The sequence below is a fragment of the Ylistrum balloti genome, unplaced genomic scaffold (genome assembly GCF_031769215.1).
Source record: "Ylistrum balloti isolate Yb309-2 unplaced genomic scaffold, AGI_CSIRO_Ybal_v1 Utg369740, whole genome shotgun sequence".
NCBI lineage: Eukaryota > Metazoa > Mollusca > Bivalvia > Pectinida > Pectinidae > Ylistrum > Ylistrum balloti.
This window is the reverse complement of record NW_026781950.1, coordinates 23,417-45,579: the sequence shown is the minus strand read 5'-3', so window position 1 is coordinate 45,579 and position 22,163 is coordinate 23,417. Positions and strand designations below refer to the sequence as shown.

Genomic DNA, 22,163 nt, shown 5'->3' with positions numbered 1-22,163 from the left:
CAACCATGACCTAAAAATGTGTTCTGTTGAGCACAAAAAAATGTATTGATATTTCATGTGTGATTTGGGTTTGATACCTCTAAAAACTAAATAATATTCTAAAACTAAGACAGAGTTGGAGATTTCAATTGTGAACTGAGAAAGGAGAGAGTAGGAGAGCGAGAGAGAGAAAAAAATAAATAACATTCTTGTTGACATTTTTATTTCTTGTTTTATCACATTCCTGGGTAGAAAGAAAATAACTGAAGACTCCATTATTTCCAAACAAAAGTTTGTATATAGAGAGTGTAGAGTTTTATTTCACTTGCACAGCATCATAAACCTCTGTCCAAACAGTTGGTGTCCTGAAGGTTGTTGAATGTCTCAAAATCTGCAGAGAACCTGGAAGAATAGCACATATTTAACATTAAGGACAAGACTGTATCTTGGTTATTGACTAAAATGTTGATAAAATTCTGAACTAAAACAAGCTGCTTTTGACATTTGAAGCTACCCAGATAAAATGATTAACTCTCTAACTAACAGACATTACATTTCTTGTGAATGCAAATCTCCTGTTTTACTGAATAAATATGATAGAACTTGCTAAAAAAACTTCAAACACAAGACTTCATCAACAAATTGACTCATTTTTTTCCCCATAAATATGGTAAAAAAATGGTTCAGCAAATAATTTATTTCAATGTTTGAAATATTTTACAATCAACTGCTCATTGGCATAAGCAATCCAGTACCGCTTGAAAAAAATTCATTAACAAAAGACTTGCACATTTTTTGATAGGATTACACTGATGCCAGAAGGACTACATTTGCCCATTCTATTCTTTGAATAAAAAAGGCAAAACAATTGTGACCAGTTTCATCAATTGATTATAAAGCTGAACTAAATTTATAATCATTTCTATCACATGCCTGACTATTCTGGCAAATATTGTAGAAAAAACATTTTTTGGTCTTGTAATGTGTTAGGCTGTGACGTTGTTTACCTATAAACCTGCCATCACAATAGAAAACATGACTTGTGTTAAACAGAAATTTCACTGAATAACAAAACAATATATGGCATGTGTAATATTTTCCTTTTTGTCACATTTCAGTTTGATTTTAGTGATAAATGACAAAATATCTTGGATATATGATCTGCATTACATTCCTGTTCATTTTCGAAGAGGAGTATTACATTTTAAACAATATTTTAATGAACCCTGCCAGAAGGGGCCAGACAATTACAATGTTTCAACATGCTGACTTCAGAATGAATTAGCAAATACTATGGTTTGTACCTTGTAGTGATGACCTGGTTGTGCTGCTAATGATGTGGTCTGGTTGAGACAACAGTGTCATCAAACAATCAACGACCTGATGAAGAAAGCAAATTTTAAGATAACTACCGGTATGCACATACTTTCATTATGAGAATAAATACAGCTTAACAAAGCAACAATGTACAAAATTGATAAAAATATCACTGGGAGGAGTATTATGCATCCTTCAAGTCAATAATATTTACATAGTTGCATGGTAACAAAACTTGTAGGTTAAATAAATTGAAAAATAAATCAGAGTCAAACACATCTAAAATGTAGGTCGGAATCTGCCTCCTTAGATAAACAAACCATGCATGTTTCAGACCTTGGCTTTCTCCCTATCTGATACAGATTGCGCCATAATGACCAAACTGGGGGTAAGTATGTGGTAGTGAGCTTATACTAGAGACCCCACAGGGATCTTGGTGTCCACCGTTGTTTGATCTTTATTTGTTCTTTAGAAGATGGACCTTTTCTCTGTTATCGCTCTTAATTATACAAAAATTGAACATTCCTTTGTAAAAACAGAGATAATACATCAAATCCAAATCCAAGATGGTCGTGCACCTTTCGACCATTTTGTTTTTCTGATTGTGCCCAAAATCAAACAACTAATCAATCCCAAACTCAACAATCAATCATACAAATAAGGACCAAGTTGAAACTACAAAATATATTTGAGAAAGAGTCCTCCTGAAAACTTAGTGATAAAAAAAGAAAATTGTTTATGGACAACAGACAAAGGGCAATTTGAATAGACCAGTTAAAGGATTAGTTATTTGATTCTGGTATTAATTCCTGTGTCACCAAATTAACTTCAACCATTAACAATATCTGATCAGTTCTTCTACTGTCTGTTCCATGGACTGGGTTTGGAGTAGTACCTTATTGGTGCTACTAATACTTAAGAGTTTCTTTTATGTGTGCACCAGGTGTGTTTATACCTGTACCTGTCATTGTGTGTGTGTGTGTGTGTGCGTGTGTGTGTGTGTGTGTGTGTGTGTGAATGTTTGTGTGGTCACATGATTGGTATGCCGTGTGTGTAACTCAAAGTGACCAGTGACAGACTGTAGGATTTTACCCAGCACCCCTCTCTACCCGCCTGTAACCCTGTCGAGGATCCTGCCACCAGGACTCCAGACTAGAACTTGTAAGAGTTAGGATATGTTCTGTCTGTTATCTATACAGCAGTTCTCTATATCTATCCATTTACATACAGTCTAATATGGGTTTTGACTAATGTGTGTAGAAAGTTTTGTTGGGTTTCTTTCATGGTTTTGGAGATATGCTCCAAATAATACCCATGGCCTGATGGAGGAACAGACCCATGTACACAACCTGTTTGTATGTACCTGCCAAGCATAATGGCCATGTGTTAAAAACAAGATTACACCATGTCCTAGGAGACTGAACATATTAGTCACACATATTGCTGAAGTATTCAACCCAAGCATAAACTAAACCACCTGGGAGCTATTTATTTTTTGTGTATCAATTTACATTACAAGATAGGACATATACAATAAATTTACATATATCCATTAGGCAGAAATTCAATATTTTAATTTTAAACTTAATGTTATTCAGCAAGCATTTTATATCCTACACTGTAATATTTTACAAATGAAACTCTAATCTTATAGTAATCATTTTAAATGGAAAACCTATTGAATCATAAAATTAATTCTCAAATATCTACTCATTTTTGGACCTATGCATCTTTAAACACTGTCTACCTGCTAAGAACAGAAATTGTAATCTTCTACACTTGAATGTGTCCATACCATACAAACACAGATAAGATCCTGATAACCTTGTGATTTTACTTCCCGGTTGGATTTTACCTGGACATCAAAACCCTTCATTACAGTTAGAGGCAGTTAGGCCCCTAAACACCGTAACTGTGTCAACAACTTCAGGTTTTGAATTTAATGTCAACAGGTAGCATTTAATATCTAAAACTTTGTTGAACATAACAAAAGACACAGATTTTCAAGTTTTAATTTGTGCACTGTTTTTTCTATAGCAGCTACAAAGTAGAATTTGTGAGATTTTATCACTAGAAACGTCGAGATATTTGTCTGAACCGAACAACAAATATTTTATGATGGCTAATTCAACTGATGGCCAGTTACCCATTAGAACCAAAGGGAGTGAACTATGTTGTCATCACAGGACAGAGAATGTCATCTTCGTGTGCAAAGAGTTGGGTTGTAACAATGAGTTAGCATGCATCCAGTGTGTCACAACAGTTCACAAGAAACATGACTTGGAAAACATATCAGCTGTGATAGAAGAAAAGAAAAACAAAATTCGGGAGTTCATTAACACTGCCGAACAACAGGAGTTGGCAAACATTAACCTAGTCATTCAGGCAAATCAACTAAGACTTGCAAGAAATTCTGAAAAATTCAAGAGTATTCAAGATCAGATGAAGAAACATGCACAAGAATGCAAAGACCAGGTGGATAAAATGTTGGAAGAATTTTTATCCAAGTGCAGCCAGGAAGAAGAAGAAAACAAAAAAACACTCCATGAGTATGAGACAGAACTGAAGAAGACAAAAGCACAAATGAAAGATCGCATAACAAAGTGCAAGTCCATCGTTCAGAAAGGAAATAACATAGAAATTTACGACATGGAGATGGACATTGTAAACAATGAATTGACCATTCCTGACACGCCCACTTTGCCTATTGGTCATTTTAAAGAATGTAAGAACTTTTCATCACATCTTGAGACTGCTTTTGGGAGATGGAAATACAAGGATGAGACCCACCAGGCACCAATTGTGATATGTCCTGCCTAGGTTGATGAAGCTTGAAAAGGACAATTTTACAAAAGCGTTGATTCAAATGTTGGCTAATATGGTGATGGTGATTTGTTTTTACTTGGATTTCATTTATATTACTTCAATTTGACAAACCTTTGGAAGAACATGATCCCAGGGCTCCGATTGGATCCTTGTGATGTAGGCAGGTAAGATCTGTCTTGGAAACACACTTGATTTCCATGGTAACCAAAAATCTTCTAATGAGGATGATGTATCAGGACAAACCAGTAATTGTGGAGTGACGCCTAAAACACACGCAGAAGACGTCGACATCCACAGGCACAAGACTGCAGCAATGATGTCTACTGCCAAATCTGTCACCTAGCAACCAAGAATTTCACAATTTTCAGTAAAATATATCACTAAATTCATGAGCTTAATTTAACAACAGTTGCCTACAACTTAAGAGAAAAACCTGGAATTTAAAGTATATTGGCAAAAACCAAACAAATGTTTTCAATTTTCAAAATTTGGTTTTTTGGGGCATAAACAGCAATATTTTTGTAAATGTCAGTAGTGGAGACAAACTTTTTGAATTTTTTTTTTCTGAACTGAACAAATCAGAATTCAACAGAATCTGGACTCCAAAAAACAAAAATCAAGTCCTGTTTTAATTGTAACCTTAAGATAAAAAATTTCATCTTATATAGATACATTTGTATGTATTAATCACAGCTTTACCCATGTAATATAAAAACCAATCAATTTGAGAAAAACAATTTGTTCGGGGATGATTTAATGCAGTACTTTTTATTCTCTCCATTGAAACTCGCCAACATCTTTATCTGTGACAAATTATGAGAGTGTTAAGTAAGTTCCCCACCCTCCTCCACTTGATAATTGCTTAGTACACTTTATGTGTCTTTGTTCAAATTCATATCTCATTACAATTTAGCAGTGATGATAAGCAGATAATAGGTTTTTTGAACAGTAAAATATTATGTATAGTGGTAAAATCAATACAGTTTTGTTGTCTATCGTAACATATGTCACTACTGAAGCAATAGTTTCCTGCCCTTATTAACACAGATTTGTTTTCTTTTTCCACTGACATTTTGCTACTTCAAATTTCAAATTTACAATTAAAAAAAATTGAATAGATTCTTGTTTTATTTCATAAATATTTCATATAGTATGACAGAACATGTAAATAAATATTTTTCACTCCTAAAAACAGGTGATTTTACCAAAATTCAAATGCTTTCCTCGAGAAATGTCATTATTTTATTTCAATATGTAAGATGTTTTGGCTCAAACTCTGAGGTTCTTCACTGTTTTGTGTTTTTAGTTGACACCATCTTAATGAAGATTTATCTTCTCTGAGGGTGTATCATAAGTATCCTCACAAAGATACTTTATTAATTTTCAAAATTTTTCTTCTAAATTTGTTTAATATGCAAATTTTGAGTTTTATTTTATTTTTACTTCATTATTTTACAATCATTTAAAACATTGTTCTGAAACAAAGAACAAAGAAAAAAAAAAGATCCTTACAGGTTGTGCAGACAACGCTTGTCCCCTGCCGTTAATTTAATTTTCTAAGACAGGAACAGAGGTAATTTTTGCAATGGAAAGTCTTCCCTCCCAAAATCAGTGTCTTGACAGGAAGGACACAAAATTCACAAATTAATGCAGAAAAAAACCTTTTGATTACATTATCAGTATACACATGTAAAAATGTAAATTTGATCTTGACCTTTTGACACAGTGACCTTGAACATGGGTCAGTTGACAACCGGTGTTATTCTGACAAACTCTGCTTCCCGCATCTTTGATGCGGAGTCCTAAACATGGTGATAAATGACCAAAACAAGTGACCTTCACAGCCTTCACAGCTTATCATTTGACCCCTAACTCAATCACATCTAAAAGTCAAAATATGATAAAAAATACCTATTTTTAGCAACAGTGACCTTTGCAGTTGATGTTTCGACCCCAAATTCAATCCCATTCTGTATTACCTCATAACCATACAGTAACTGAAGTTTCATTCAAATCCATCCATCTATTCTCAAGTTATTGTTTGGAAACCAACGTCCAGACATCCAGATAGAGACAAACACTAGTCCCCTCCAGTTTCACTGGCAGGGAACTAAAAATGTCAATGAGATGAAATCTTATTTCAGACTCAGAATTCAGATCAAATCAGGGCAGAATATCAACACTTGAAAGTATAAGGAGAGCACACTGTTCCCCCATCGAATGTCAAATAATATGCCAAGCATGCTCTAGAAGTGAACCAATGCCCCAAGTAAGAAATTCCATAACATATAGTGTAGGATTTAGAGCTTGGACAGACTTTTTCTTTGATATTGGTCAAAGATCAAAATGTAGGTCAGAATAACCAATTTTTGTTACATGACAAACTGCTTCACCATGGTGAACCTATGTCAAAATTTTGTCCCAGAGACTAGGGGTGTAAAAGACAGCGTCAAAATAAAATGTTTCTTTATGTAGGTCATAGGTCAAAATACAGGTCAAAGTGCACTGCCTCACCAAGGTAAACTATACCCCTAGTATGAAGTGACAAGCAGTGTAGAAGATACAGCCTGGACAAGAGAGCAGAAGAACAAACAGATGGACATAATGCAAAAGTACAGTCTCCCAGTCCAAGGTGTTCTGGAAGGGCAAGGGGTTTCTGTCTAAAGGCAAATATCATTTTCCTTATATTTTGAGAAAGTCTAGTTTTTGTATGTTTAATGGGTTTATCGGCCCATGAACTGCCAGGGTTGGATCACCTTTCAATATCTGGTGGCTTCCTTAGTGAATAAGATACGGGAGGCCCATCATATATGATCCAGAGTGATTAGGGTAAAGTGTTTTACTCAAGGACACAACCAGGTCAGTGAAGACTAGCATGTTTCTAAATTCCTTGAGAACCACTAACGACCATGGGTAGAGAGTTTTAAACTGTACACCTTGGATCTTCACTGTTTTTATGTGGGATAATGTTCTATGGACCGAGCCATCACCCCCTCTGCTCTTTCAAATCTGAAAGCATGCAAAACAAGAAATGTCGTCCTGAGGATAACTTATACCCCTCGCAGTTGCAAAGACTTTACAGATCAAACATTTTGTTTTAGTCACAAGGACCTTAACATTTTATGTAGAGCATGGTAGTCAGGGCCATTACAGTGATATTTGGCATCCCCTTATACCCCTACTATAAGCTTAATTAGTTATACCATTTCACAACAGTGGAAAAATAAAATCTGTTGAATGACCAATGAGCAATGACCAGTTATAGTAAAACACAATTATCAGGGAACTAAATTTAAAAAAAAAAAAAAAAAAACCCAAAAAACCTGGCTTCCCTGTCTCTATCTTGTCCATTATATTTATTAACGAGTTTCATCAGTTTAGGAGGAGTTCTTCAAACAATATTTGCAAATGCAGGCAGGATGATTCCAGTATCCATATTATTATCTATGGCCCATCTCAAGGTTATTCTGTCATTAACAGTTGTTATGTTTCAAATATGAAAATAATGTGTTTATTTTGTATATAAGCTCACCGGGCCAACACCACATATTCCTTGACTCACATCATAGGCTAATTTCAGGACGAAAAAATGTCTAAAGCATTTGTTTTTAATTCCACTGAACAGCAATTTACATGGGTTTGCATACAAGACTACAAGTCTATGGTATAGTTATAGTATAGTAATATGAAGTTGACAGAGCCTAACAACTTGGAGTACCATTTCTCTGGATTTTCAGCTAAAAAAAGAAAGAATCTTTTTAAGAATCATGAGTAATGATACCAAAGACTAACCTGTGTTTTTTCTGTTATGTCATCTGACAAAGTTGTCGCCCCTGTTGCTATGTTACGGACATGTCCCAAGAGCTCAACAAGCCACTGTAACCTTGGAATAACTCCTGTGAACTCTGACCTTGTCTGGGTCACTTGATAGAAGCAATGCTGAAGAAACTTGGATATCAGGGAATGGTTGCTGAAAACAATGACAATATTGGTTTCTTAAGACTCTCTAGTTATATCCGAGTTTAGTGCAATCATATTTTGAATTTAGAAATTTCCATCCTGTCAACTAGAACAAAACAAAACACTCACATTCACATGGAAATTGGCATCACTGACAGGACGAAAAGTATCATCATATTTCTACAGTGACTCACTTTTAATCAGGGGCACTTATTATGTTTTTGCTATTTTCAAATAGATCTGGCCAAGCACCAGACTTAGTACAACAAAATTTAACTGAAATCCAATTAATTAGTCAGGACAGGTAAAAACATCTCAACCAATTAGATGCTATGGTAGCTATCGTGGATTTTATCTTGGCAAATCAGAGTTATCAGCTATAAGTAAAGTGACAGGTGCTTACCATCTTTTGCTGTTGAAGGTGGCATCTATACAGCTGTTGAGGATTGCCATGGGTTGCTTCCCTTGGGCTACAAGGTAACAGCGTATCAGACATCCGGTAGAGTGATTCTTATCGAACAGAAAATCCTCACCCGTTATCTTATCAAGCAGATCATCCGGCAGATTACCCAGACAATCAGCTAACACACACAGCACCGGTACCTTAAATATAAACCAAAAGTTTCAAATTTACCCTTTTTTAAAAACCAATTTTTAAACCATAAGCTATTGGCTTCATATTACATCTAAAAATTGATAATCATATTTTTACATCCTAGTCCTGGATCACTGTGACCTACTTTCATTACCTTTATTATACTGTAAATGGTTTATTATTAATATGTGGATTTTTAACTTTACCAAATGTTCATGATGTAATATCTACCATAACTTGAGTATGCAAATAGAGTATCTGTACCCAAATACAGTACCTGCACCCAAATACAGTACCTGCAACCATTTTTGTAACCCAAAGAATAAAAGATTCAAATATCCAAACTCCTTACCATCACATGAACCATAGCCCAAAGTTAGAGACATGAAGTGATCTGCATTTCTCAAAAGCATTATGGAACCCGAAAGGGCAATCAGGATGAGAAGGAAAGTGGAGAAAAAATGGGTTGGACTCTATAAAGTCATGAAAAGTATCACATTGTGAATGGTTATACTTAATACACCTCAATTCTATCAAAGTAATAAGTACCATAACTTGAGTTTTCAAAATACAACACCTGCACTCATCCTGGTAGTAATAAGAATTCTAGATTCAAATCAATATCAATGTAAGCCATTTACCAGCATATTAGGAAACAGTGATATTTTACCATGAAAACTTAGCATTTGTGTCAACGTTACTGTTGATTAAGTTCAAACAAGTATTCATTTGCATGCAGATTGAAAAGATAAAGTTATATAGGCATTTTTGAATTGTCTATGTTCCTTTTCTCGTCAATGATCTACAAGAATAGCAAGTTTTAAGGATGTTTCCTGAATACAAAATATTCCTTACTTCTGTTGATGGTGCCAGTTTAGCATGAAATGTTTCCACTGCTTTGTAGAGGACAGCAGTCACTGCCTCGGGTGGGTCATTGACCTTCAGTGCATTGGTCAGTCCTGTCAGGACATGCAGTAGAGATGGATTTGTGACTCCATCGAGGCCGATGTATGGTTCGCTGGATCCTACACCCAAGAGAGAGCCGATTGCTGTCGGTGCAATGGAGCGAATCAGATGGGGTAAGGCGTCATACAAGACAACTTGACAAGTCTCCTGTACAAATGGTGAAGAATCAAATGTTGACAATTAAAGGAATTAAGTAAATTCTTAAGTTAGATAACAAAGTATTGCCTTTTTAATATACATGTTCTCGTAACATATTGTGAAAGATGAACAAATATTTCATTGATAGCATTGTGATTTAACCAGCAACAGCACTGTGATTTAACCAGCGACAGCACTGTGACTTAACCAGCGATAGCACATTGACTTAACCAGCGACAGCACAGTGATTTAACCAGCGACAGCACAGTGATTTAACCAGCGACAGCACTGTGATTTAACCATTGACAGCACTGTGATATAACCAGCGACAGCACAGTGATTTAACCAGCGACAGCACAGTGACTTAACCAGCGACAGCACAGTGACTTAACCAGCGACAGCACTGTGACTTAACCAGCGACAGCACTGTGATTTAACCATTGACAGCACTGTGATTTAACCAGCGACAGCACTGGGATTTAACCAGCCACAGCACTGTGATTTAACCATTGACAGCACTGTGATTTAACCAGCCACAGCACTGTGATTTAACCAGCGACAGCACAGTGACTTAACCAGCGACAGCACTGTGATTTAACCAGCGACAGCACTGTGATTTAACCAGCCACAGCACTGTGACTTATTCAGCCACAGCACTGTGATTTAACCATTGACAGCACTGTGATTTAACCATTGACAGCACTGTGATTTAACCAGTGACAGCACTGTGATTTAACCATTGACAGCTCTGTGATTTAACCATTGACAGCACTGTGATTTAACCAGCCACAGCACTGTGACTTAACCAGCGACAGCACAGTGACTTAACCAGCGACAGCACTGTGATTTAACCAGCGACAGCACTGTGATTTAACCAACGACAGCACAGTGACTTAACCAGCGACAGCACTGTGATTTAACCAGCGACAACATTGTGATTTAACCAGCGACAGCACAGTGACTTAACCAGCGACAACACTGTGATTTAACCAGCGACAGCACTGTGATTTAACCATTGACAGCACTGTGACTTAACCAGCGACAGCACTGTGATTTAACCAGCGACAGCACTGTGATTTAACCAGCGACAGCACAGTGATTTAACCAGCGACAGCACTGTGATTTAACCAGCGACAGCACGGTGCTCATCCTGCATTAATCTCATTCCTGATAAACCTTCATAGAAATATTCCAGTAAAACATATACTTGACCTCAGCTTCAGTTTCCAGCCTATTACTTCTGAGCTATCAATTAAATGCTATGGCTGGTACCTTGAAACAACACCTGGAGTCTGTGGGAAGGATTAATGTTTTAGTGGAGTATGCTAGCCCTTATACTTGTTTGTCGCTGTTCAGTAAAATTATAACCCAATACTATTTCAATGTCCTGTAATAAGCCCATCCCCTGACTAAATTGGTACTTCTACTAGTTTGCAAAACCTTCTATAAACATTTCTTTTAGTTCAGGAATCAACAATTCAAATTGAATTTGTAAAATCTTTTTATATGAATTTTCTCTCTTTGACTTAAGGTACCCTTCATACAAAAGATTAAAATCTGTCTCTTCCCACTGAAGAAGTAGGTAACATCTATAGATACTTTTACTGATTCTAACCAAATTAGGTTGAATTTTGTTTTCTTGTATTAAAGGAGAAGTCTTTTCTTAGCATTTTCTTGGCCTTTAACACAAATTGCTGCTAAATCTATCTCCTACAAGGAAGTGTTTAAACAGATAAAATTTATATGTTTTAGAATCTGATAACAATATCTACTGCTCTTTCAAACTTACATCCAACGTGCTTAGCAAAGGCAAGGTCATCCAGGTAGTGAGGAACATGGCTGCTGTTGGAGAAGATCCACTCTGTTTCACTGCTAACTTTAAACTGAGATGTCGCACCTCATCACCTAAACAACAGTTAATGGTAAGAAATGTATCCAAATACATGAAAATCGTTCTCTGGGAAACAAAAAAAAAAAAAAACAAAAACAAAAACTCACTTGCTGACATTTATTAATTTAAGCTAAAGGAAAAGTATTTGGAATATTTGTATCTATTGCCATTATTGATCCAAAGACAAGTTTCTTCACCAAAGGATACTTTAGATCAAATCTTGACAAAATTGAATCAGTCAAAGGATTTCAAAGAATTTGCTCTATTTCTACAATTTCTGCCACCCAAGGGAGCCTCAATATAAAGTTGATCCCCTTCACCAAAAAGTGCCCCAGACAAAATTTGGAGAGAATCCAGGCATTCCTACACAAGAATTGTTTTTAAGGATATGCCTTATTTCCCGTATTGGGCCCCATATCTTCTGTCCTAGGGTGCTAAGAAACACCATTTATACAAAAGTGATTCCCCTTCACCCAAGAATGCTTCAGACCAAATATGGGCGGTATTCGTTTATTCTGCAGGAGGAGTAGGATTAGAAATGATATGCTCTATTTCCACAATCGGGTCCTGCTGTTGCTGCTCGTCCCATCCCACTGGGCGAAAACCCTATGTTTATACATAATTGATTCCACTTCATCTAAGAATGCTTCAAACAAATTTTTGGCAAAATCCAATCATTCCTATAGGAGGAGTAGGATTTGGCCTGACCTTTGTGGTCTAGGGGCCACAACCCACTTTTTATACAGAATTTCTTCCCCTTCACCAAAGAATGTTTCACACCAAATTTGGGCAATATCAAATCATTCCTAAAGAAGAAGTAGATCTTAAAGGATTTGCTTTATATCTCCTATTTTGCCCTGCCCTTCCCACCCATGGGGCTGAGACCCATTGTTTATACAAAATTGATTCTTCTTCACCTAAGGATGCTTTTGACAAATTTCATCAAAATCCTATCATTCCTACAGGAGGAAATGATTCTAAAATTTTGAGCCCCATCCCTCAGGGTCCTGGGAGCTGAGACCCAGCATTTATACAAATTGTCTTCTTTTTTTACATCCAAGGATGCTTCAGACCAAATTTGGTTAAAATTGTGAAAATTGTTTCTGACTTGTTGCGATTCTTAGGAAAAAGGTTGACAGTATGCCATAAAGCTTACTTGGCTCTCCAAGCCATGATTTAAAATCTACCGCACTCAAAAGTTTTTCCGTCTACCACTCAGTTTACATGTTGAATGTTGTCAAAACAATGTTCATTCCTGATGCTTTATACATCAAAGGCTTACCAAAGCCCATCCTCATCATTGGCGTTAACAACCCTGCCCAGTTGATAGGGGGCAGTGCTTGCTCCACTTCCTCTTGTAGTGAAGTCAAGGCCACTTTAACTTGCTTCTTTGGTATTGTTTCTGCTCCTGAAAGAAAATTTCAATACCTAAATTATCTTTGAAAATGAAAATATCAGGTAGGTTAGCCATCAGAATTTTTCTTTTTCTATTTTTTTTTATCCTTGTATTTTATTCAGATAACAAAATTCAAAACAAATGTCCACGTCATTGATTAATCAAATCTTAAAGAGAAAATTCTTAAACTATATTGTGACTATAAATCATCTTCACAAATTTTGGACACCAGCACTAACCTGCTTTGCCAGCCTCTGACACAAAGTCAACTACAGCTCGCAGGAAACTTTTCTCGGGCAGGTAACCAAAGGTAGAAGGCACTGTAACAAAACAGTCATTACACATGATACTGAACATCTTTTACAACTGCTATGTTTAGGTTTTACATGCTATTGAAAAAAATCTAGTAAATGTGCAATTCCACTCAGATATTAGTACCTATTGTTGAATCAAATTTAATGTAGACTTTGCTTGAAAATATTCAAGGAGTCTTCAGGGAGATTTTCTTAATTTTCCAGCACTTAATTTATGAAAGTTAATAAACTTTTCCTGCTAACAGCCTTTCTTCATTGTCATTAGTGCTAACATATGAAACAAAATTTTAGGTATAAGTATATATGTATATAAACATGCACAGCATTACAAAACATCAAAATGGTGCATGCCTTCAATCATAGTAACCTTCTTTAACTCTAAGTTGAAAAATAAAACAGACAATATCAAGAAGACAATGAATTTCAATTCTTCAAAGAATTTTGAAAAAGTAAATCAAAGAAAATTCAAAATATTCCAAGAGTTTTCCAGCACCTGTCTGAACCCTCAGAATAAAAGTTCAATTAAAGAGTTTGTTCAAAAAAGAAGATGGTAGGATTTTCAATTTGACCTGTCATAAAAACAAAAACATATATTTTTGGAAATCATGCAAATAATTTATTCAAAGAGATATTTCATCTAATCAAATCATTCTCACTTTAATCCTGAAAAAAAAAAAATAAAAAAAGAATCTTACCTAACAGAGTTAGGGAATATACACCAACCTCAAAAATAAGATATTTTTCTCTCAATCCTTTTAAAAAATGCATCCCACACAAACTAAAAACAAACTCACCACTAGCCCTTGTATCGGCCACAGCACATGCTGACAAATACAGATGCCCCAACATCCATGCTGCATTGTTCTGAATTCCCAAGTCGTTTCCACTGGTGACGATCTGTGATGCGACCTTGATGACATCATCGATATTGAGGTCATTGCCACTGACAGCACTACTTTGGACCTACAAAGAAGGCAACATCACTTAACGAATAAAAAATGGTAATTTTTTTATATGCCCCTGGAATTTTTTTATGGTCAGCTCAGCATACAGTATCACACTTACAAACAATCCATCAATCTGCTTTTCCACTCATTTACAGGTAATTTGGTATGTATAATATGTAGATGAAGTTCTCTGACGTGGTAATGGTCCATTTATTTTTTCCAGAGTTATGTCCATTTAATGTTTAGAATAATAATGCAAACAGATCATTTGAGACTATTGACTTACTCCAGTAGGAAATAAATAAAAAATAAAAACAAAAACGGAGAAAAACTCATCTTCTAAGTTGCTTTTGAAGGCCTTTACCTCATTCTGGCTTATCCAGTTCTTAAAAAGTTTACTACAGAATCAAGATTCCAAAGAAGAAATGTAACAATGAAACAATGTAAAGAAAAATAACCCACTGGTATAAGTGTTCTCTCTGATCCAATCAAAGCCATCAGTCCATTCAACATGGCTACCTTCTCCATGGGGGCTGTTTGCTGAAAATTCATAAAACATTGGATTCAATTTGAAACTTCCAAATTCAATTATGAAATATTAAGTTAATATGCACATATAATGATCAATGTTTTATTCATTTTAACACTTTTTATTTAACAAACACTGCATCTTCTGGCAAGTCAAGTATACATATTATTCCATCAATTTCCAAAATTTTGAAATATTATTTACTATGCAAGATTTATGTAAATCAGTCAATAAAATGATAAATTATTCGATAACTTCTTCTCAGGTCTCCTCTTGAACAATTTAAAGCAAAATGGTTGACTCTTAAAGCAAACTATATCAATCTTAGTCTTCTACTATTATTTTTATATATAACTTGATGTACTGGGGCATGATATCTCTGTCGCAAGTGTTAGTCTGCATAATTGAAGGTGAAAACTGGAGGTGGGAGGTTCAACAGTATAACCAAGGTGGTTTGTTTTTCTCAGGAAGCTAAGAAATGAACTGTGTTGATGTGGTTTTGTCCTTTGGCAAGACACTTTACTGTATTTGCTCTGAAGTGTATGTGAAGGGCTTCTTATACATCACTCAGTGAGGTAGCCATCAGCCAATACCAGTAGACCCATCCAGAAAATGACCCTGGCAATAAACTCAGCAAACTAACCTCTAATTCATGACCTCCAGTATTCTACATCACAGAACACTAAATTTGCATAGAAAGATACCAATTGATGCATGTCTTTAGCACAGTCCTCCAATTTTAGGAAATTGTATTTTCGTTTAACTTTTTAAACATGTAAATTTTTTACCTCTGATGATATGGCCTTCATCCAGGATGTGAACAGCTTCATCCGCTTGTCCCCTATCCCAGGGTGTCCTGCCCTCTTGAGGTTATAACACAACATGCCTAGAGCCAGACATACCCCAGTCACCTGTGAATTGAAATTGCTTTGAAATAACTCATTACAGGTGTTAAAAATTGCCTCAGCTATTCTAATCATCAATTAATCATATAAACTTAATCAAATCTTTCAGAGAAATAAAGCTTCAAAATCAGTTTTATACACATCATTTTATTTCAAACATTTTTCTCCACATATTGTTTTCCCCAACAAATATCTAGAAAATGGACTTCTATCAAAACAGAATATTTATGCATATTTTTCAGACATTTATTAAAAGGTAATCCTGTTTGTCAAATTTGATCAGCAATACAACTAAAATTTATCTGCATGGAAATAAGTGAGATTAGATATATTGTTATCAAGCTTGAAGAAATGTAATTCATCACACTGGGATTTGAACCTAGAACAAGCTGTAAGTGTCCAACACCAGGTAGTGCTACCTGATCTAGTCCATTGGCTAAAGCCTTACCTGAGGATGATCAGAGTGAATGGTCATCAGTCTGTCCACAGCTGCGTTCACTCTGGTCACTGTCAGAATGTTACCACTAAATCCAGCTCCAGCAATACAAGCAACGCACATACTGACCGACTGCAATGTCAAAGGTCAAGGTCAATTGTATGTAAACTGAAAATGAATTGCAATTTGGGTTCACATATTCATGTGGACAATTAGAAATGGTCCTTTGCAAAAGCTAGTATTCACTTAATCTTTCACATACCAATGCAATTGAAATTTTCACAAATATCATTGTAGCATGTTTAGTTATAAGTTTTATGCATTCCATTATATGTCTTAAAAAGTGTTGTTTCTTTACAAACATAATATACTTTCACTAATACATTAGTTTTATGTATTTTTGTTTTATCTTGCGACCTCAGGGACAGGTATAAAAAGGAGTGTGTGACACAAGAGCAGGAGAGTTCAGAAAATGAATACTGCATTTTCCTAATTATAAGCAGCACCTTTTTACCTGTGAGTTGGGCATGCAGCTTATATACCAGTGTTGTTTATATGTGGATGGAGAATAAAATCGGCAAGAGGAAAAAAATCGGGTTATAGGTCAAATTCTAGAATGACCGCCATGATTGTTTACAATATGAAAGACTCTGAGTAACCTACAAGAAGAAATAACATGGGTCTATAAGACTTGGTCTGCATACAAGGGCCTTCAATAATATTTAAATGTACAGACATCAGCAGAGAGATTGCTTAGTAAACCGTACCTAACGCTAGGTCCTATTTCTGACCATAGACAATCTGTGAAGGCCAAATGAGTCGATATTTGCTATTTTACATTTTTTGAAATACATCAATAACATAAAGGATTATCTGTGTTAGGTTTCACTGACGATCTTGATAACTTGCCCTCCATTGTCCATTTGTAAGCAAGGGTGTGGCTTATATGGGGATCAAATAAAAAAATAGCTAAAAACTGGCCCTTCTGCTTACACACCATTGTGGCTTATACCCTGGAAAATATGGTAAGTTTGAGAATACTGTAATTTGCTGTTCATTTGAAAAGAGTGTAAGGACTAAGGCAGGCAACTACCTGTGTGTTTAAATACTGTCAGCAGGCAGCTACCGTGATTGATTGGGCATATTTCAGTTATACTAATTACGGTGCCAGCAGACATTTTGCAGGTATTATTCCTGTCTACAATGGTATATAATAGTTATATTAGTCTAACCTATGTTATCTTTATCATACAGTCTTTCATCTCAAATAAACACAGAAAAATAAGTAACAGAGTCTCTGTTCTCCTAAACCACACCAAAATTTGTAACACAAATACATGTAGCTTCCAATGAATTCTGTGAGTGATAAGTTTACAAAAGTTTAACAATTATTGCTTCGATTATTTTGATTAAAAATTTGAATCAATGTCTGTTGCTTTTTATACCAGTCACCCAAGGTCACCATGAAGTTGAACTAAACCTATGCCTAACTATATTGTTATAAGGTCAGGACTAAAGGCATCCTTTACCTGGAATATATTGTCTAAGGGGTCAATGTCGTCACACAGGGTCAGCATTTTGTCGTAAACAGACACAATATGAGCTCGACTCTCTGTTTTCCCTTCCTCACACATCGCACAGACAGCCATACCCAGACCTAAGATGGCTCCTGACCTAAATGGCGGACACAGAAATGATGGTGAAATTTCTTAAAAAAAACAATGTAAAATATTTTCAGAATCAAACAAAATTTTCCAGATTCATTAAGGCATACACATCTAAAAGACAAATAAATAGTGATAACTGAATGGTTTTCATGACTTGCTGTACAATTTAAATGAAGAACACATTTACAAACTTAAAATCATCCAAGACAACATTATGTTCATTGTAAATTCTAAATCTGAATATCACGTAAATTGATTACCTCCCCTTCCATTCTTTAATGGTACTGTCTGATACATGAAGCCCCATTAACCAGTCTATGTAGTCATGGTCTCATTTCCAATATCATTTTTGTTATTAGATAAATATAAAAACATTTTTTGATAAAGGGATCAAATACAGGGAAGCTTACCTGTTCTCTAAGCCGGCTGTAAGGCTACACTCTTCTAACTTGTCAAAACTTTTCCAGATTTGTAACATACCCTGGAAACAAAATTTAATTCTAATAAATGAAAAGTGTTTTGATTGGTTTGAACATATCTAATTGGTCATTAACCTTACAAACTCAATTTTGATTGGTCATTTATCTTACAAGATCAATTTTGATTGGTCATTTACCAAGTGCACTTAAGGGATAAGAATCCTTACTGAAAGTTACCTTAGTTCCACTGATGTCAGCAAAGTGTTCTTCTAAAAGACGTGACAGGAACATTCCCAATCCAAGTCCACCATGATACTGTAGAACAGGGGATTCTGGAACATCTCCTTGTCCTGGCAACCATGACAGGAGGAAATTGATGATGACATAAATTCTGTCAACGTCCAGTGTGATAAGTGCAGGTACAACCTGACTCAGGGCAACAGAAGCTGATGCCTGTGCTAGCAGGCTTGCTGGCAAACGATCATCCACTGACCGCTAAAGTAAAAGAATTAGACATGTTAGGAAATATCAAAATTTATTTTTCCTTAAAAGACCGAAAACAAAATTAAGATAAAGAAAGAATTACATTTTACTTTTTTTGCTCTTTCAAAATTTGCAAGTCTTTACCAAGTAACTCAAAAACAGACCTGTTTATCGGGATATTTTTGCACAGCACAATTTTTATAAACATCCAAAAAATTACCTTTTGTAATTCTTGTTTATTTATTTTTTGTGATTTCATTTTCTCAGAAAATTGGAAGGTTCCTCTTGAAGACTACCATAACTGGAGATCTAACTGACCAGTCATACTAATGTAGGCTCTAACTAGACATCTAACTGACCAGTCATACTAGTGTAGGTTCTAACTGGAGATCTACCTGACCAGTCATACTAGTGTAGGTTCTAACTGGAGCTCTAACTGACCAGTCATACTAGTGTAGGTTCTAACTGGAGATCTAACTGACCAGTCATACAAGTGTAGGTTCTAACTGGAGATCTAACTGACCAGTCAAACTTGTGTAGGTTCTAACTGACCAGTTATACTAGTGTAGGTTCTAACTGGAGATCTAACTGACCAGTCATACTAGTGTAGGTTCTAACTGTAGATCTAACTGACCAGTCATACAAGTGTAGGTTCTAACTGGAGATCTAACTGACCAGTCAAACTTGTGTAGGTTCTAACTGACCAGTTATACTAGTGTAGGTTCTAACTGGAGATCTAACTGACCAGTCATACTAGTGTAGGTTCTAACTGGAGATCTAACTGACCAGTCATACAAGTGTAGGTTCTAACTGGAGATCTAACTGACCAGTCAAACTTGTGTAGGTTCTAACTGACCAGTCATACTAGTGAAGGTTCTAACTAGACATCTAACTGACCAGTCATATTAGTGTAGGATCTAACTGGAGATCTAACTGACCAGTCATACTAGTGTAGGTTCTAACTGGAGATCTAACTGACCAGTCATACAAGTGTAGGTTCTAACTGGAGATCTAACTGACCAGTCAAACTTGTGTAGGTTCTAACTGACCAGTCATACTAGTGTAGGTTCTAACTAGACATCTAACTGACCAGTCATATTAGTGTAGGATCTAACTGGAGATCTAACTGACCAGTCATACTAGTGTAGGTTCTAACTGACCAGTCATACTAGTGTAGGTTCTAACTGACCAGTCATACTAGTGTAGGTTCTAACTGGACATCTAACTGACCAGTCATCTAACTGACCAGTCATACTAGTGTAGGTTCTAACTGGACATCTAACTGACCAGTCATCTAACTGACCAGTCATACTAGTGTAGGTTCTAACTGACCAGTCATACTAGATAAGAGATTTACATACTGACTTGTATTTATTCAATATAGAAGTCTTCACAACAAGATAGTGTTTAGGTGTATGTAGGTACCCAAGCACTATGGATATATTACTCATGTGATTACCATAAAAAAGCAGAAAATATGCTAATTTTGCAATTTTGCCATTTCTCAAAAATTAAGAATACACAAATTTTCTGACTGTCCTGTATATGTATATATATGACCAGACATGAGTAAAGTTTTTTTTATCAGTCTCAAAACTGAACATACATAATATGATGCCAAGGGGAAACTACATATGAAATTTAAGTAAGATCCATACAGTACTTCCTAAGAAATAGTAATAACAATTAGATTAAGGACAGATGGACTATTTGTAATTTGAAACAAAATGACATAATGCACTAATTTTGAAATTTTTCATTTATGTTTGTTTCCCCAATTTTTTCAAACCTGGTTTTCAAGTATAGGGATGGTATATGCTTTCTGTTATGATAATTAATCATTAATGAAATCAGTTAGTGAATATTCTCAGACTAATCTATGTATCACACAGTACAACTGTCTAAATCTTGATGCAGCTGATTTAATTGAGACTGTCACCAACGTGCAGCCTAGTGGAATCATGGTATCCTAACATTCAATCAAGGTTGTCTCTCTTTGCCTGTCTGTTATATAAAAGACACTATGTTTCCCTTTTGAAAACCCGTATACCACTGATCCAATCAACCAGCACTATCAAGCCAGCCACATTTGTCAGAATTGTACACATAACAGCTGAATTGTTTTTCAGAATAAAATTTGATCACAGCAGTCATCCATCTATTTTCGTCTTTTCATTTATCTAATTATTGTTGTCATTCTTTAAGAATAAATTTCCAATTATGTTTTCTCCATTTCATTATATAAAAGAAATATTTCTCAGAACAATACATTTACAAAGGGCAGACCCAAGAGAAGTAGACGAAATAGACAAAATTATTTCTATATAATAACCTATTTTCTGTTAAATGATACAACAGGCAGAAGTAGTCAGTGATACTTTCCTCATAAGGGTTTTCCTACCAACAAGATATGTTCATGACAGCTTGGACGGCAACTGAATATTGTTTTGTTTCAAGCAGAAAGTCAGTAACTTCTTCTGTTACAAAATATTTAGATAAACATTCATCATTCTTCATTCAATAGTCATTATTTTCTAGAAATTTATGCAGTCTCATATTTAATAATTATATTTTGTGGTCAACACATCTGACCATCTCTTTGACTAGCCCTCCACCTCTGGGCATTGGGTCGAAGGCTTACATTGGGCAGTCGCTAGGTACTGGTCACAGGTTGGTGATTTTTCTCTGGGAACTCAAGCTTTCCTGCATAACCAAAATCTGGCATGTCCTTCAGTGTCTCGGGCTTTTCATAGGACTTAAAGCAACAATTAACGAAAAGAAACTAAAATGAAATTAGCATGTACCTGTTGACAAAGACCAATCAGATTTCCTTTCGGAGTGAAATTGACATCCATCAGAGACATGATGGTATCCATGACAACTGTCAGCCAATGAGAAGGGCTCATGAACTCAGCGCTCTCCTCTGCTGCTTTTGCAGTCTCAGTATCCAGCCCATTGCTATGACGATTCACAGTGACAGCCAATCCTCCGAGGGCATATATGGAATTGCTTTGCATTGTTGGATTTCCTCTAAAACAATAATGTTGAAAAAGATTAGATGTGTTGAGGTGACAGGAATCGCAGCAACATGAATGCCTCTGATTGAAACCAGAGAGAAGTAATTTTGGAACTTGATAATATTATTGACTTTGTCGTCGTCATCATCATCATCATCATCATCATCATCATCATTATAAAACCACATACCAAATCACAGTTCTATATCTGTATTTCTATCGAAGATGAAATGACACAAACTGACTTAACCAGATATAAAACCATTTTATTAAGACCTAATCACTGAAATAATGGAGACTTATATGCTTTCAATGCTTATCTGTGTGCTATCTCATCTAAATTTGATCTCCTTGAAATTTCCTTACCTTTTTAAAACT

General features: G+C 35.6%; 1 protein-coding gene across 1 annotated transcript; it reads right to left on the bottom strand.

Moving 5' to 3' along the window:
* Window positions 1–198: 198 nt before the first annotated feature.
* LOC132543067 (focadhesin-like) lies at window positions 199–21,798 on the bottom strand (the record flags this gene model as incomplete). The annotated part of the gene is made up of 17 exons (XM_060206522.1): window positions 199–381; window positions 1,284–1,359; window positions 4,234–4,461; window positions 7,915–8,092; window positions 8,486–8,685; window positions 9,533–9,790; window positions 11,571–11,686; window positions 12,955–13,080; window positions 13,308–13,388; window positions 14,177–14,345; window positions 14,792–14,869; window positions 15,647–15,769; window positions 16,212–16,331; window positions 17,729–17,873; window positions 18,277–18,347; window positions 18,523–18,780; window positions 21,573–21,798. Coding segments are annotated over 17 exons (2,539 nt in total), but the record flags the coding sequence as incomplete, so codon positions are not given.
* Window positions 21,799–22,163: the final 365 nt, after the last annotated feature.